This window comes from Cordyceps militaris, assembly GCF_000225605.1.
Source record: "Cordyceps militaris CM01 unplaced genomic scaffold CCM_S00006, whole genome shotgun sequence".
NCBI lineage: Eukaryota > Fungi > Ascomycota > Sordariomycetes > Hypocreales > Cordycipitaceae > Cordyceps > Cordyceps militaris.
The window spans coordinates 2,498,374-2,512,697 of NW_006271974.1; the positions used below are offsets into that span (position 1 = coordinate 2,498,374).

General features: G+C 53.4%; 3 protein-coding genes across 3 annotated transcripts; all 3 read left to right on the forward strand.

Moving 5' to 3' along the window:
• Window positions 1-503: 503 nt before the first annotated feature.
• On the forward strand, window positions 504-1,619 carry CCM_08058 (uncharacterized protein; the record flags this gene model as incomplete). The annotated part of the gene is made up of 3 exons (XM_006673197.1): window positions 504-1,107; window positions 1,349-1,389; window positions 1,500-1,619. 3 exons carry the CDS (start codon window positions 504-506, stop codon window positions 1,617-1,619), a joined length of 765 nt encoding a protein of 254 aa, XP_006673260.1.
• A 284-nt stretch (window positions 1,620-1,903) lies between these two features.
• On the forward strand, window positions 1,904-7,809 carry CCM_08059 (abc transporter; the record flags this gene model as incomplete). Its single annotated transcript, XM_006673198.1, has 10 exons — window positions 1,904-1,980; window positions 2,039-4,259; window positions 4,296-4,566; window positions 4,623-5,518; window positions 5,571-5,828; window positions 5,890-6,569; window positions 6,634-6,823; window positions 6,884-7,008; window positions 7,079-7,121; window positions 7,270-7,809. The coding sequence occupies 10 exons, from the start codon at window positions 1,904-1,906 to the stop codon at window positions 7,807-7,809; spliced, it is 5,301 nt and encodes a 1,766-aa protein (XP_006673261.1).
• Window positions 7,810-12,342: 4,533 nt separating this feature from the next.
• Window positions 12,343-14,311, forward strand: CCM_08060 (mucin; the record flags this gene model as incomplete). The annotated part of the gene is made up of 3 exons (XM_006673199.1): window positions 12,343-12,723; window positions 12,776-13,064; window positions 13,119-14,311. The coding sequence occupies 3 exons, from the start codon at window positions 12,343-12,345 to the stop codon at window positions 14,309-14,311; spliced, it is 1,863 nt and encodes a 620-aa protein (XP_006673262.1).
• Between the last annotated feature and the right edge of the window lie 13 nt (window positions 14,312-14,324).

Consider the following 14,324-nt stretch of genomic DNA (forward strand, 5'->3'; position numbering starts at 1 on the left):
CGATACTGCAATACTGAAATACGAAACGACCGAAAAACTGAAATACTGCAATAGTCGAGCGGCCAACAAGGCAAATCACGGTTGCAGTGCTTTGGGCGACGCGGCGTTGCAGCTATTGCCATCTCCACCCAAGCCCCCAATCAATCTCGTCTTTTTGTGTGTCACTTGAGAGGCAGCCGCAGCAGCGCACGCAGGGCATGATTTGGTTCACGGACGGGAAGGGGGGGGGCTCTGTGCTGGTTGGCAGGTTATACATATAAATATAGACCCTAGGTACATGGCAAAAGCGTGCCTACCTAGGGAAAAACGTCACGCGCCCTCTCTATTTTGTCTTTGAATGTCGCCGCCACCCACACAATATCTCCGTCAGCGCTGGCCTTGTTGTGATTTAAGATAATTCACGAGAGGCCTGGCCCCCCCCGTGAACGTGAAAGCAGAAGCAAGAGCAGCAGACAAACCCTCGCCGGGCTCTCTCTAGTTCCCTCTCATCCCTCCGACCAACCATGTCGGCGCCGGCTGACGAGGCCAGTCGCACCGCGCAAGAGCAGCTCCGACAGTTGACCGCGCCGCATGCCGAGTATCCCGGCCGCCGCATCCCGCCGCTGCACCTCGACGTCAACGCGCTCTACGTGGTGCTGAGCACGCAGAGCGCCGGCAACGCCTGCCACTGGGTGCTGTACCTGCACATCAGCCCCCGGCGCGGCTGGGCCTTCCACATCACCAACCTGGCCTCGCCGCACTGGGAGTACCGCTGCGACGAGGCCTGCGACGACATGGCCGCCTCCCAGACCGTCGTCGCCGCCGTCAAGGTCGCCGCCGACCTGGTCCCCGAGATGCACGACGCCCTGCGCGCCCGCCTCGGCCGCGACGCCCGCCCCGTCGTCCGCCTCGAGGACACCCCGCGCTTCGGCCGCCTCACCTGCCGCACCTGGCTGCTCCAGGCCCTCTACGAGCTGGACAACGAAGGCTACATTAGTGTGCTGCCGGGCTACGCCGTCCACGACGTCGCCGAGGAGGCCGCCTCCCTGGCCGCCGCCAACCAGTCCCTGCTGCAGGACAAAAGGGCCAGCCTGGAGGCGCTGCGTAGGGAGATCGATAGTGCCTGCTGTGCGCTGTAGTCATCTTTCTTGCCTTGAATAAAAGTTATCCGAGTTGTACCGCTGCCAGCGCTCTGCTTGTTGTATCAGCCGCTAGAGTTTTAGATGTGACGACCGGGCCTGATGCGCGCGCAACATCTATTGTTTTTTTCGCCCTCGTTATTGTCTCTCTTTACTTCCCTCTTATTTGCGTCAATACGGATTTGTTTCCAGAGAATGTGTCGCGTGAAATTCTCCATCGCGTCCAACAGCATGGGCTGCCTTGCGCTGGCTGAAGCATAACTGGTACAGGGTACGTACTAAAACTGTGCAGCTTTTCGAAATACTCTCGGCGCTCAGATGACAAAAAGAAATATAAAAGCTCTTGATCTAGCTATATGATTCATACCTCACAATGTGCAGAAGCACCGCAATGTCTTACTTCAGCTAGTCACAACTGGCCACGGCGCCAGGTCAGCCAAACAGGCAGGTGATAAGCCGCAGGCCCAATCGCGCATCACCAAGCTGTCGAATCAGAAATGAGAGCCAGCGAGCCTTGTCCCCGTTGTGCCGGGCATCTTACCCGTAATAGAGATTGAAAGCTTTTGAACTTGGGCGATCTTATGCGTCTGCTAGCTGAATTCAGGCCACGCCGCGCCCTCATCCCCACCAAGACCTCGTTCCCTTTTCTTCGCTGACCCATGAAAGTCGGTTCTGCTTCTTCACACGCTCCGATACTCCCAATCTTCGGTCCGTGGAAGCATTCGATTGCTTGGGGTCAAGCTGTACATCTGTAGACCTTTGCACGGAGCAAGGGATTCCACATCATGGACACAATATATGCGTACAGCAATCGCGCCGCTCTTCATGACCTTTTCAGTCACGCGCGCCATGGCGATGGTCGGTAAGAATAGAAATTGTGCGAGTCAAACATTGCGCTGGTAGTAATAACCTCACTCTAGCGACCCTGCCTGGGTCCAAACTATCGTCGCCCTAGGACGGCATGGCGCTGTCCAAATCGCCATCACTTCTGCTTCACTCTTGTGGGCAATCGCTCGAACCATCAAAATACGACACGATGGCTTAGGAAAAGCTGTTCCCTACAAGCCAAAGGGCACCTTTCTCTACGAAGCGCTTGGCCACCTCCTCCGGGGAGTCTCTCTGGCACTGTTCCTTGTCGCTGGCAGTCACAATGGCAGGCAATGGTCCAATGCCATTGCGGTTGGATACCTGTTTCTCCTAGGATTGTTTCGGATCCTTGTGAGGGGAGCGACCAGGCCCATGCTGCTTCACCAAATCGCCCTCGTTTCTACTGTCACACTTGTTTTGACTGCCGCAGCCGATCTTTTGCCCCTCATTGTATTAAAATCGACCTATCGACCAGACGTTATTGTATCCTTGTCAATTGCATCGCTGGCATCTACAGTACTCGTCTTGGGGTTCTCGCCGCGCGAATGGCAGCCTCCACGAGCTGGTATCGATGTCCCAGAAGGCTTCACCGCTGTGCCGTCCGACGAAGAAACCCGCAGCTGGATAAACGAAAACGTCACATTTGCACACATCGACAAACTGGTATACAAGAGTTTCACAGGGACAATTACAATGGAGGACATGCCGAATATTCCCTGGCATTACCACCCCGAACTCCTGCGCCATGGATTCTCTGCAATGAGAACGAAGAAGAAAACAACAGCCCGAACCATCTTTGACCTGCTTGCGCCGCAGATTCTGCAGTCCGTTATACTTGGAATTAGCTATCCCTTCTTTGAGCTCTGTGGCCCCCTCAGCCTGTACCAGATCCTCGAATACATACGAAATCCAGAGGCTGCCACATTGCAGCCATATGTGTGGCTCATCGTCCTGTTCGGCGGTCGCTTGCTGCAGAGCATTCTCTTGCAAAAGTTTATATCGCTGACTCGGAAGATTGCCATGTATTGTAAAATTATGCTTACTGGCGAGGTCTTTCATGCGGCGCTAGGCTCCCGAGAGCTGAATGGCAATATTCTTCAGGATGCCGAGAAGAACGAGGAGGAAGCCACTCAGTCCAGAGAGGGCACAGCTGCTGGTATGCTTGAGAACTTGATATCAACGGACATGAACACGATCACATCTTTGCGCGTTTTCCTCATGGCCGTCGCACAAATTCCCGCCTCCGTCTTAGCTGTAGTCGGGCTATACAATGTTATCGGCTGGCCCATGTTTGCTGGCCTCTTCATCGTTTTCCTGAGCGCACCAATCTCAGGATACATTATGGGCTATATGATGCGTTTTGAGAAGAAGCTCAAAGTTTTCCAGGATGTCCGTGTCTCAATGTTGTCCGAATACCTCAGGTCAATCAAGGCGATTAAATATTTCGGCTGGGAAGACTCCATCGTCAGCAGAGTCAGGGACATACGCGCAAAGGAGCAGAGGCAGAACTGGAATATTTCGATGTGCTGGGTAGTATTCTCACAGGTAACATCCTTCATGCCCATCTGCTCACTGCTGGCCATATTTGGCCTCTACGTTGGCATTCTGAACCTGCCCATGACTGCATCCGTCGCTTATACGACAGTCACACTGTTTGATACAGTCCGTGGAAACCTTGACTTCATCTCTGCGGTCGTTTTGGAATTGCCCAAAATTCTGGTCTCTCTGCGCCGTTTTGATAGCTTCTTTGCTGCTCTCGATCCACTGGACCGCTATCCTGAAGGGCCTCTACGAATCCACCGTGCGACATTTCGTCGCAATCGAGCCGCCAGTTTCTCTTTATCTGACATCACGATTGATTTTGTCGAAAATGGACTGAATACAATCACGGGTATTAGCGGTAGTGGAAAGACAACGCTGCTGCTGGCTCTCCTTGGAGAGACGATCAAAGAAGCTGGCACCGTCACCCGGCCAAGAGATGCAGCTTTTGCGTCGCAGACCGCTTGGCTGCAGGCGCAATCGATCCGCGAAAATATTCTCTTCACACTCAAACACGACGAGAGACGGTATAGGAGCGTTGTCAGTGCCTGCTGCCTCGATGTGGACTTTGCCGAATTTGCCAACGGGGACATGACACAAGTCGGCGAGAATGGCGCTGCCCTGTCTGGCGGGCAGCGGGCGAGGATCGCCTTGGCGAGAGCTCTTTATTCTTTTGCCTCCTTGTTAGTTCTCGACGACATCTTCTCGGCGCTAGATACCAAAACTACCGTTTTAGTGTGGAATCGCGTATTCTGCTCTGACCTGATTAAGAACAGGACTGTGATTCTCGTGACCCAGTTGAACTGGGTTGTTGGAGAGGCAGATTTGGCGATTACACTTGAAGACGGCTCGGTCAAATCCACAGATCAAAATCTGGGACACGTTCGGGTGCCTCAAAACCTACCAGCATACTCTAGTGATGACCTGGACAATGCCGCGCCCGCTACTGATGTTGAAGAAACACCGAATCTCGCAGAGACAGAAAAGATGAACTTGATCGACGACGAAGTGGAAAAGAGTGGTGTCCTTGGTGGCTTTCCTGGTAGGTTTTCTCCATCTCGTGACATGCTAGCCTGAACTAATGATGGTACCGAACAGTACTGCAGTATCTAATGTACTTCGGCGGCCCGATCGCTGTCATTCTCACAATGGGAGTTATGCTCGCACAAACAGCGGCTGAGCTGGTAACCAAATACTGGTTACGGGTCTGGGTCGACAATGCCAACACAGATGTATCCGCCAGCACGTCATTCTACCTCTCCATCTTTGTGGCGCTGAGTCTCGGCACAGACGCGATAAATGCAGTGTGCTTCTGGACATTTATCAGAGGCGCCTGGTACGCTGCGAGGACGTTGCACGAAAACGCGGTTCATGCTCTGTTTAATGTCTCCCTGGGGTGGTATACCGATCACCCCGTGGGCAGAGTCATCAATCGTCTGTCTGGGGACATGGAGACGTTGGACCAGAACATCATCGGCACAGTCTTCGTGACCACCCGTACAATTATCATGTCAATTATGATGCTGACTGCCATCACTTGGATCCTTCCCGTTTTCATGGGACCAACCGTGGTGCTTGCTGGACTTGGCATCTTCGTGGGCGTCATGTACAACCAAAATGCCATTTACCTGAAGCAGTTGGTTTCCGCAAGCCAGTCCCCCATTCTCTCTAGCTTTTCCGAAGGACTCAACGGGATGGCAGTCATTCGCGCGACCTCATCCCTGCCCGGCCTCTTCTCCGAGCAGCTAGGACGGCTCCTCACCTCGTCGGCCCAGGCTGGTGTCTCGCAGATCGACGCCGACCAGTGGATCAAGTTTCGGATGAATACCATCTCGGGCTTGATCAATGTCTGTGCTGCGTTCCTAGCCATCTGGGAGAGCGACAGATTATCTGCCGGAATCGTCGGGTTTTGTCTGTCGCAAGCCACTGACATTAGCTCCGCCATTTTGATGCTTGTCTTTCAAGCCAGCGAGTTGAATCTGCAAATGCAGACGGTAAGCAAGATATGAACCGCTTCTTAATGCGCCATGACCTGATATGTCCTAGTTTCATCGTGTTCGGCAGTATGGAAAGTTGCCGCTAGAAGAAGAATCGCTGAGCGAAGATAAACTCGTCCCGGACGATGCAGCCAAAGAATGCCAGGCCGCACCTCCCAACTGGCCTGCCACTGGCGCTATTGAGTTCAGGAATGTCACGGTGCGATACGGTCCCGACGGGCCTGATGTTCTGAAGAACATCAACCTGCGGTTCAATGCCGGGGAACGTGTTGCCGTTGTTGGTAGAACTGGTAGTGGCAAGAGCACTGTAAGTTGCACAGCTCTGCCATGTTTCTCATCGGGTTCACTAATGGTATTGGGACAAATAGCTTGTTTTGTCCATGCTTCGCTTCACGAACATAGTATCTGGCCAAATCTTATACGATGGTGTCGATGTCACGAGTATCCCATATAAAGAGCTCCGACAGGCCATTTCCATGATCCCACAGGAGTCGCAGCTGTTCCAGGGTACGCTCGCAGAAAATCTCGACCCGACAGACACAATCTCCCAGGCCGATTTGCAAAAGGCGCTCGACGTCTGCCAATCCATCGCTGCCATCAAAACAAGTCGACAGCACTCGGCCACTGCTTCCGACGACGACGAGCGCAGCAGCGCCGATACGCTCGGGGGCGGCCTGACGCTGGAGACGCAAGTCAAGGCCAAGGGCGAGAACTTTTCGCACGGGCAGCGGCAAGTTCTCTCGCTGTGTCGCATCCTGGCGAGACAGTCCAAGCTGATGCTGCTCGACGAGGCGACCTCCAACATGGACGCGGAGACGGACGCCGGCATCCAAACGGCGCTACGCGAGGCGGCGGCGGAAGGTCAAGGGCGCTGCCTCGTCACCATTGCGCACCGGCTCCAGAGCATCGCCGATTATGACAGGGTAGTGGTGATGGGCTCCGGCGAGGTGCTAGAGGTGGGCAGTCCCCGGGAGCTGATGGAGAAGAAGGGCAGCTACTATGACCTGGTGATGCATGATCACGATGCGACCTCGGCTGAAGGCAGCTCGTAGGTTGTCGATCAAGTTAGTACATCCCACTCATTTTACATGTGATATATATTCCAAAAAAAGAATATCGTCTCATTTTGTTCAAGCAAGCTTACAGGAACTTGGACACAATATTAAAAGCCCAGAGCCGAGGACGATGGTCAATCCATCGTTGAAAGCATTGAACGAAAGTGTGGCACAAGTGAATAGCAGTGTACTTTGCCGCCTTGCCTTTTCTGCTTGCACTAAACACTGCCGATTCTTGCGCAGGTTGGTTAGTAACGAGTAGGGCCTGACACACGGTCTTGTTAGTTGATTCCTGATTATCCAGAAGGGCAACCAGAGGGTTGGTAATCCCAAGTGTGGTGGGTTTGGAGGGAATTGGCGCAGCCTGGCAGCGAGACTTTTCAAAGTCTGCTCAGAAAGAGTACCCGTTCTGCGTACTTCAAAGCGAGTCGCGTAAAGTGGTTCGTTGTGGCGCGCCTTCTTTGCCTTGTGATTGCTAGTGAACACGCTTTTGTGTGAACAGGCTTCGTCAGCCCATTTGGCGTGGCGTTGCGAAGCAGAGGGACGTATGTATTTTCGGGGGGGCGGCGTATTGCTGTTTCGTGGTTGTCGAGTTGCTTCCGTGTGGGCTCCTATTGATGACTGCATCGTTGCGCCCTTTTTGCTCGTACATTCTAGGCAGGTTGGCAGGGCACTGTAATTTGTACTCCGTAGATGATCCGCACAGGGCAGACTGCGGTGGCAACTTGTACGGTGCCAAAGAACCTGGCACCCAGGCCCATGACAACTGCGACAATCGCCTTGACCCTCTCAGCGCCGCCCTGGTCCCCCTCCAACCTATCGCCTTGCAGTCGAATGTTGCATCACCATGCAAGTAGCCTGGCTAATTTCGTCAAAGATTTCCTGGTGGAAGCACGACAGGATGAGAAAGGCAAAGAGGGCTTGGTAAGATCCATGCACGCCGCAATTTCGTGTCCCGAAAAGAGACACGGAACCATTCATATGTCCTCCCTGCCTGGATTTGTGGTGCAACCTCCAAGGCGACAACACGGCAACATGAGACCTCCCTCCCTCATCTCAAAACTCATGAGTAGTCCCCTGATGATGAAGAGAAACAGGCCAGGGCCACACGCGGTGGGGACCAGCGTCTGCCACTGTGCCACTGCATTCCGGTTGCCTTTGTCAAGTCTGGCCCTGCCGATAGTCCTTCCCCAGTTCTTTTCAATACTGGCTAGCCTTGTTGAGTCTCGTTGATATCCATCTCTTTATTTCGTCGTACACTGATAATAACGAACCGAACGAGCCATATAGATCCACGACATTATACTAACTTTCGACTTTGGAGGCACTGATGGAGTAGAACTATCTTAGGCCTGATGGACTGCCGTGCAATACTGCAAAGCGCTGAAGCCATGAAGAGACAGGCTGGGAAGAGACGAAAAGCCGCACGAGAGGGGGATTTGTGAGCCTCAATCATCCCGACAAGACGAGTACCTCGATGTCCGTCAACTGAGTTTGCATGTTGGTAGTGTAACAGCTGGTTTATTTTATCGCCTTCTTGTCACGGTATGAAGAGACTGACTAACATGACGCAGGAGGAGCAAGTCGTTCATTATAGTTACTGCACTCCGTATTATTAAGAATGTAGCCCTTGGCTAGAAAGAAAAAACAGGTGGCGGGCCTCCACCACCACTATAAACCCTGTAAATGCAGCTAAAGAATCACAGTACGAGTGCGCTTGGTTGGGTCATCTTTATCAATTCAGGCAAGCCAAGCTTTTCTACGAAAAATGTAGATGCAGAGAGAAACGAAAGAGTTGACAAGATTTTGGGTCTGTAACCGCACCTGCCGAACAGCCAGCCTGCGAGGCAAATATTGGTGAAGTATGACGACGTGGTGACCCTCCGGTGGGCCATGAGCTGGGTGGCTTGCTGTCAAGACGCTTAGGCTTATTTGTTATGAGGCGGTAACTGTAATTACTGAGACTCCTGCGTGCCAAACGAGCAGATGTTTCTCTTGGTTATAATAACAATCTCGCTCACTGCTTTGTTGCTGGTAATGAGCAGTCAGTTAGCTAACACACACGCGGCAAACTGGAACGAGTCAGCCTGAAGCCAGCAATGGCACATAGCAATGGCACATCCTTTGAACGCCTCGATGAAGGTATTATGGGTATTACGGCGATGACCACATAAGAGGAATAATTACACAGCCATGCCCTGTAATTAGCCACACTATTTATTAGCTGGTGCTGGTGCCCATGGCTACCTAGCTAGTTATCACCGCCGACTCCTAGTTAGTTAACTAGGGCTTGAGATGCCGCGTCGCCCATCCTTTCTTGTTATTACGCTAGTGAGGAGCGGCAGCCGAGCCAGGGCAGAATGGCCGTGTCAGCTGGCCTTGTCACACTTCATTGTCGGACCAAGCAGGCAAGGTAAGCAAGTTGTCAGTGGGAGGAGGCACGAGCCCAAGCGTCACTGGGCTTCGGGCGGAGGATTCACATCTGCGAAACCACTGACCAGTAATAATATGGAACAACGAGTTCATGGTGGCCTGCGCGTCCCATTCGCGCTGGACCACGCGCCCTTGCCCGAGTGCCAAAGACTGCTGATTGCCCTGTCATTTCGGAGGTCGAAACAACGACGAGCTGTATCAAGCCTGGCTCCACGGGAGAACTACAAGCACATGAGCAGCATTTGGTTGCTTCTTATAACAGTGCCGTAACTAGTGATATCTACAAGCTGCAGTGAACACGAGTTGCGGGTTTCCTTTCTGGTCATAAATCAGTCAGCTTACCACGTAACACGAGCTGTTTTCTGCAGGGCAGCATTCTTGTACAATATTGCGGCGATGGCCATTGACTGTGGTTGCATGGCTCTCGTCAAGAAGTTTAGGGCGTCGGTGGCCTAAGTAGGTTCCCAGTCTAAAAGGCGGATCCGAGTGCAGAGGTATTCGCAGCAATAATGGTTGGAGAGGCACCTAAACTTTTCCCTGTGTTGGCCCCTCCATGGGTGCATGCTCATAAGCCGGGGCCCAAGTTAACTAGTGCTTCGTGGCTGTCCGGATTGTACGAGGAGGGGCCTTTAGGATGCAGTTTGTTAGACGTATATTGCAGAGCAAAGCGCATTGATCCCAGGCATAGCTGGGTTTGGAAGAGATACACAGTCGGCCAGTGAGGGCGGCAACTCGAGCTAGAGATACTTTGGAGTGTGATTGAGCAGCTGCGGCTGGCCAGTTGGGTGATGATGTGGTGACGAACAGCCAGGCGTGGTGGAGTACTGATATGCGTGCTCGTTTTCTTGCATGTCCATCTGCTTATTTGATATCACTGCCCGTCCGGAGTAGGGTTAGCAAACTGGTTAATATTAACGAAAATATAATAATGATAACAAGACCGGCTTGGCCAACTAGCGCCATGCCGGAAGAAACGGTAGTTACTCCATCTCCCCAAAAAGGTGATTTTATTATTAGTTAGCGCGGGCTGTCTAATAAGTCAGCTACGGTTGCGGGCAGAGTAATTATGGTGACCTGAATCAGCACAATTCCAGAGGTCGTTCCGTTTTTGTCACCTGAATAGGATGTGAGGTACCACGGTGACAACTAATTTATACCCGGACCAGGACAGGCGAGCTGAGGCAGCAAGTGGAGAGGAAAGCGATATCCGTAAAGAAAAGGGCGATCACTAATTACCAGTAGTTTCGTATCCAAAGAAGAAAGGCAATGCCGCGACGGGGCTTCGGGTTTGAAATGGATAAAGACGTGGGAGCCAAACAAAGAAACGGTGGCTGGTTACCTTTGGAGACAGACTTACAAGGTGGGCATCCGAAAGCCAAGATGGGGCAAGCTCCCTTGATACCAGCATGTCTTGTCACAGAGCGCTGGAGTCTGGAGCAGGTGCAGGCGCTAATCGCGATGGGAAAAGCCGCAATTCATGGTGTTTGGAGGTGGTGGGACAAGAAGAGAGACAGGTGAGGAAAGTAAAAGGGAGGCTCGGACATGAGGCGGACGGGAGGACCATAGTTAGGAAGAAGGGATTTTTTTTTTTTAGGAAAAGATCCGTGAAGCTGTTATTATACCAAGAGGTGTATAAAATAGCACGATATCACAGGTGGTCTGCACAGAAGTAATGTCTTGAGCAACTCTCTTTCTCTTTACTGACCTCGTGGCGCCTGCTTGCCTGTACCCTTGCTCTGGAGCGGCCGCAGCACGGTCATGGGTACCTGCCTGGGTACAGGTAGGAGGTAGCGCCCAGCAGACTAGCGTTTTAGTGGGCTGTGTGGTGGCACAACCCCCCCTCTTACGCTCTGAGTCTCTAACAGCCCCCGGGCTGGCTGAGCAGCGCCCAAGTGGTCCAGCGGTGGGCGTGGAGGCGCGGAGCGGGTGGGCGCACAGGAGGCGGCCAGACAAAAAGTACCTTGGAAAGTAGGGGCCGATACGTCTGCTCAGTATTCATCGCGCGGCAGCCAAGCAAGTACCCAGGTTCCAGGAAACATGTAGGCACTGTCGCAAGGTAGAACCGAGGGAACAAGGACGTCAAGGAGGTATCTGGAGCAACCGTTCTTTTATTATGGGCCTCTGCAATGCCAACGTGTGGCTCAAATGAATCTGTAAAGGCGACCTGCCCGTCGCAGGAATCATCTTTCACCCAACTTGCACATCTTGTGCTTGTTGGGCAAAAAGTATGCCGACTCTTGACTCCGAGGTAGACTGTACCCGTACTGGCACCCTTCCGGCGCAGGAGGCGGACAAAAACTGATACTACAGGCACTTTCAGGTACGGTAATTGGTCTGCCCACCCCCCCCCCAAAAAGCCCCCCCAATACGCTTCCCCACCCCCTCTCGCTTGGCCAACCACGTCGCTGGCTGAGCCTTGCCCATCCGCCATTTGGCTCCTCCGAGACCCTCCTCAAACTCTCTGCCAATGCTCACCAAAAAGTCACCACTGCCAGCTTCGCGACCAGAGCCTCTTGGAGCCCACCCTAGGCTCGCCTCTTCACGGCTCGATGGGGACCGGTCAGTCAACATTCACCACCTCGACGCAAACGACCTTGTCCCCTGCCTTGTTGGCTTTTTCCTCTCATCATTCACCAAGTCGACCGACCCTCTCGTCATGGCTTTGTTGCTCGCCTGCGCTTGCACTTAACTTTGTCGTCGGTCCCGTCCAAAGAGCCTCTGCCCTTTTCGCTTCCCTTGTCTTGTTTCTCCGTCTCGCCCGTTTCCCCCCCGCCGTCAGACCCTCTCCCGTACAGAGCAACAACACCCTCCTCACTCGAGCCCGCCTCACTCGAGCTCGGTTTCATGGAAATCTTGCTCGCCTCGATACGCTGCCGCCTGCTTCCGCCACGGCCCTCTTCAATCAACCCGACCCTCGCACCTCCTCTGGCACCTTCCGCCTTCTCCTCAACAAACGCTTGACTTGGCCTTCACTTGGACTCGACGTTTGCACCACTTCCGCCTGCTGCCAGCTGCCAGCTGCTCGCCTTCGACTTCTTTCCTCGTCCAATTGGCGTCACTCCTTGAGCCCAGCGAAACAAACGGGCAAACGAGCCAACGCGCAAAAACGCTCGCCTCGACCTCCATTCGCACTCGTCCCGGCCAGCCCATTTCTCCTCCATGCCTACCCAACTATTGACGACTGCATCTCACACATTCTCGTTTCCTTCTTCTCGCCAGCCCGCCTCTTGCCCATATGCTCATCCGACCATCTCGTTCAACGATAATACATCCTTCTCCTCTGACCACGGTCCTGTGGCGGCTCCTATCCATCTTCGAGGCCCAACCAACGATATGAGTGCCACATACCAGCCCTCCTACGCTGCCTACGACAGCCATGCTACACACAACTATACTGCTGCTTCTGCTCAATCAAACAGACCCAAGGTCAGGGTAGCCGACTCTCAAAATCTCCAATACCTCCGCTACCCGCCCCAGCCTGTCCAGCAGCCAGTGCACCAACAAGCCCTCCAATACGACATTCCTAGCACATCGCACCAGGTGCAGAGGGATTCCGACCATCTGGCACGCCCACCGACACCGACTTCAGAGGCTACCATGCCGTCCCAGGAAAGCCAGTCCAGACGGAACTCGGATACCCTCATCTTTCACAGCCTCCAAATACCGAAATGCATCAGCCCAGCTGGAGGAAATCTGGCAGACTTTGCCGCTCAGGTAGGCTTGTTTCGTTTGCCATATCTTGCCGTCATTTGTTAACCCCCTTTAGATGACATGCCTCTTCTGGTTCCAGTCAACAGATGACCTCAAGAACGCCGAATCCATTCGCTCGATTCCCGTAACAGCCACATTACCCCGACTGTCCTCCTTGGCCAAACCCTACGACCAGTTTCGCAAATGGGTTTTGAATGTGCTTCAAACAACCCAGGTGACTCAAAATGTCATTTTGCTGGCGCTCCTCTTCATTTACCGTTTGAAGATGTCGACTCCACAGATCAAAGGCCGCGCTGGCAGCGAGTATCGACTCCTCACTGTCGCCCTGATGCTTGGCAACAAATGTTTGTCTACATACTCAACACCCGCCGACTGTACGTGGCGCTGACTTGCAGTAGTTCTTGATGATAATACATATACCAACAAGACGTGGGCCGAAGTATCTTGCTTTGCCGTCCAGGAAATCCATGTCATGGAAGTTGAATTTCTCAGTAACATGCGATACAACTTGCTAGCCTCCAAAGAGATATGGGAGTCATGGATCACCAAGCTCGCCTGCTTCCACGAGTATTATGACCGCGCCTTGCGTCAACCCGCCTCGCCCCTGCACACGGCAGCCATGTTCCAGTCCCCGATGTCGTCCCCCAAAGCTAATATGCTACATATGATGCCTGACATGCCCCCTTACACTCCTACCACGTTCAAGACGTTCTCTCCAACCTCGAGTCATTCGCAAGACTGGCACACAGTATACCAGGCAAACGCCGCCTCGCCGCTGGCATCCAAGCCTGTTCGCCTCACAACCTCGCGCAAAAGAAGTCCCGAGTATGACGCCGCCGACCACCCCGCCAAAAGACAGATGGCTCCGCACATTGCACCCGTCATTGTTCCTGGAAACGGTGTCCGCATTTCTGGTGCTGTCGAAGCACGACTACCTGTTCCCCAGCTTAGCGTCGTGACGAGTCAGGCCCAACCCGCTGGAGCACCCTATCTGCCAACTGCTCCGTCATACACTCCAGTCCCCAGTATGCCTCTTCCGCCGCTGCAGCTTGGTGTCCGTGCCATGTCGACGGTATATCAGCAGCCACTTGGTGGAAATGCATCACAGCAACAACTCCAGCCTCAAGCCCAGCAGCAGATGATGCCTGTAGTGACAACAGCTCCAAGCTACCCGGTTTCGGCAACGGCTACCCATCCTCCTGTCAATCTAGGTACTCCGAGCAAGCGACGCAGCCCTGGTCACCTGGTTCACTACACATCGTCGCCCATGATAGAGCCTTACGGAGCGGTATCGGCTATGCATACGCCGCTTGCACTGACGCCTCTGGCCAATTCGCCAAGCATCTACTTGCAGCAGCGCTCGAGCCCATACAAGCCTATTCGACACGTCAACAGGCTCCTTCATCCTGCGTCGGCATCCCTGGATCAGTACCACCTGTCTGTACCGATCCACCCCAACCAAATTCACTATCAGCCTCTAGGCAGACGCAACGACGTACGCACTGGTGTAGTGCCCGAGTTTGTAATGTACAACAGACAACAACAACAGCAAATGGTGCCGCAGAGTCTGCATCAAGGCGTATACCCCTAGCTGGGGCCTACGC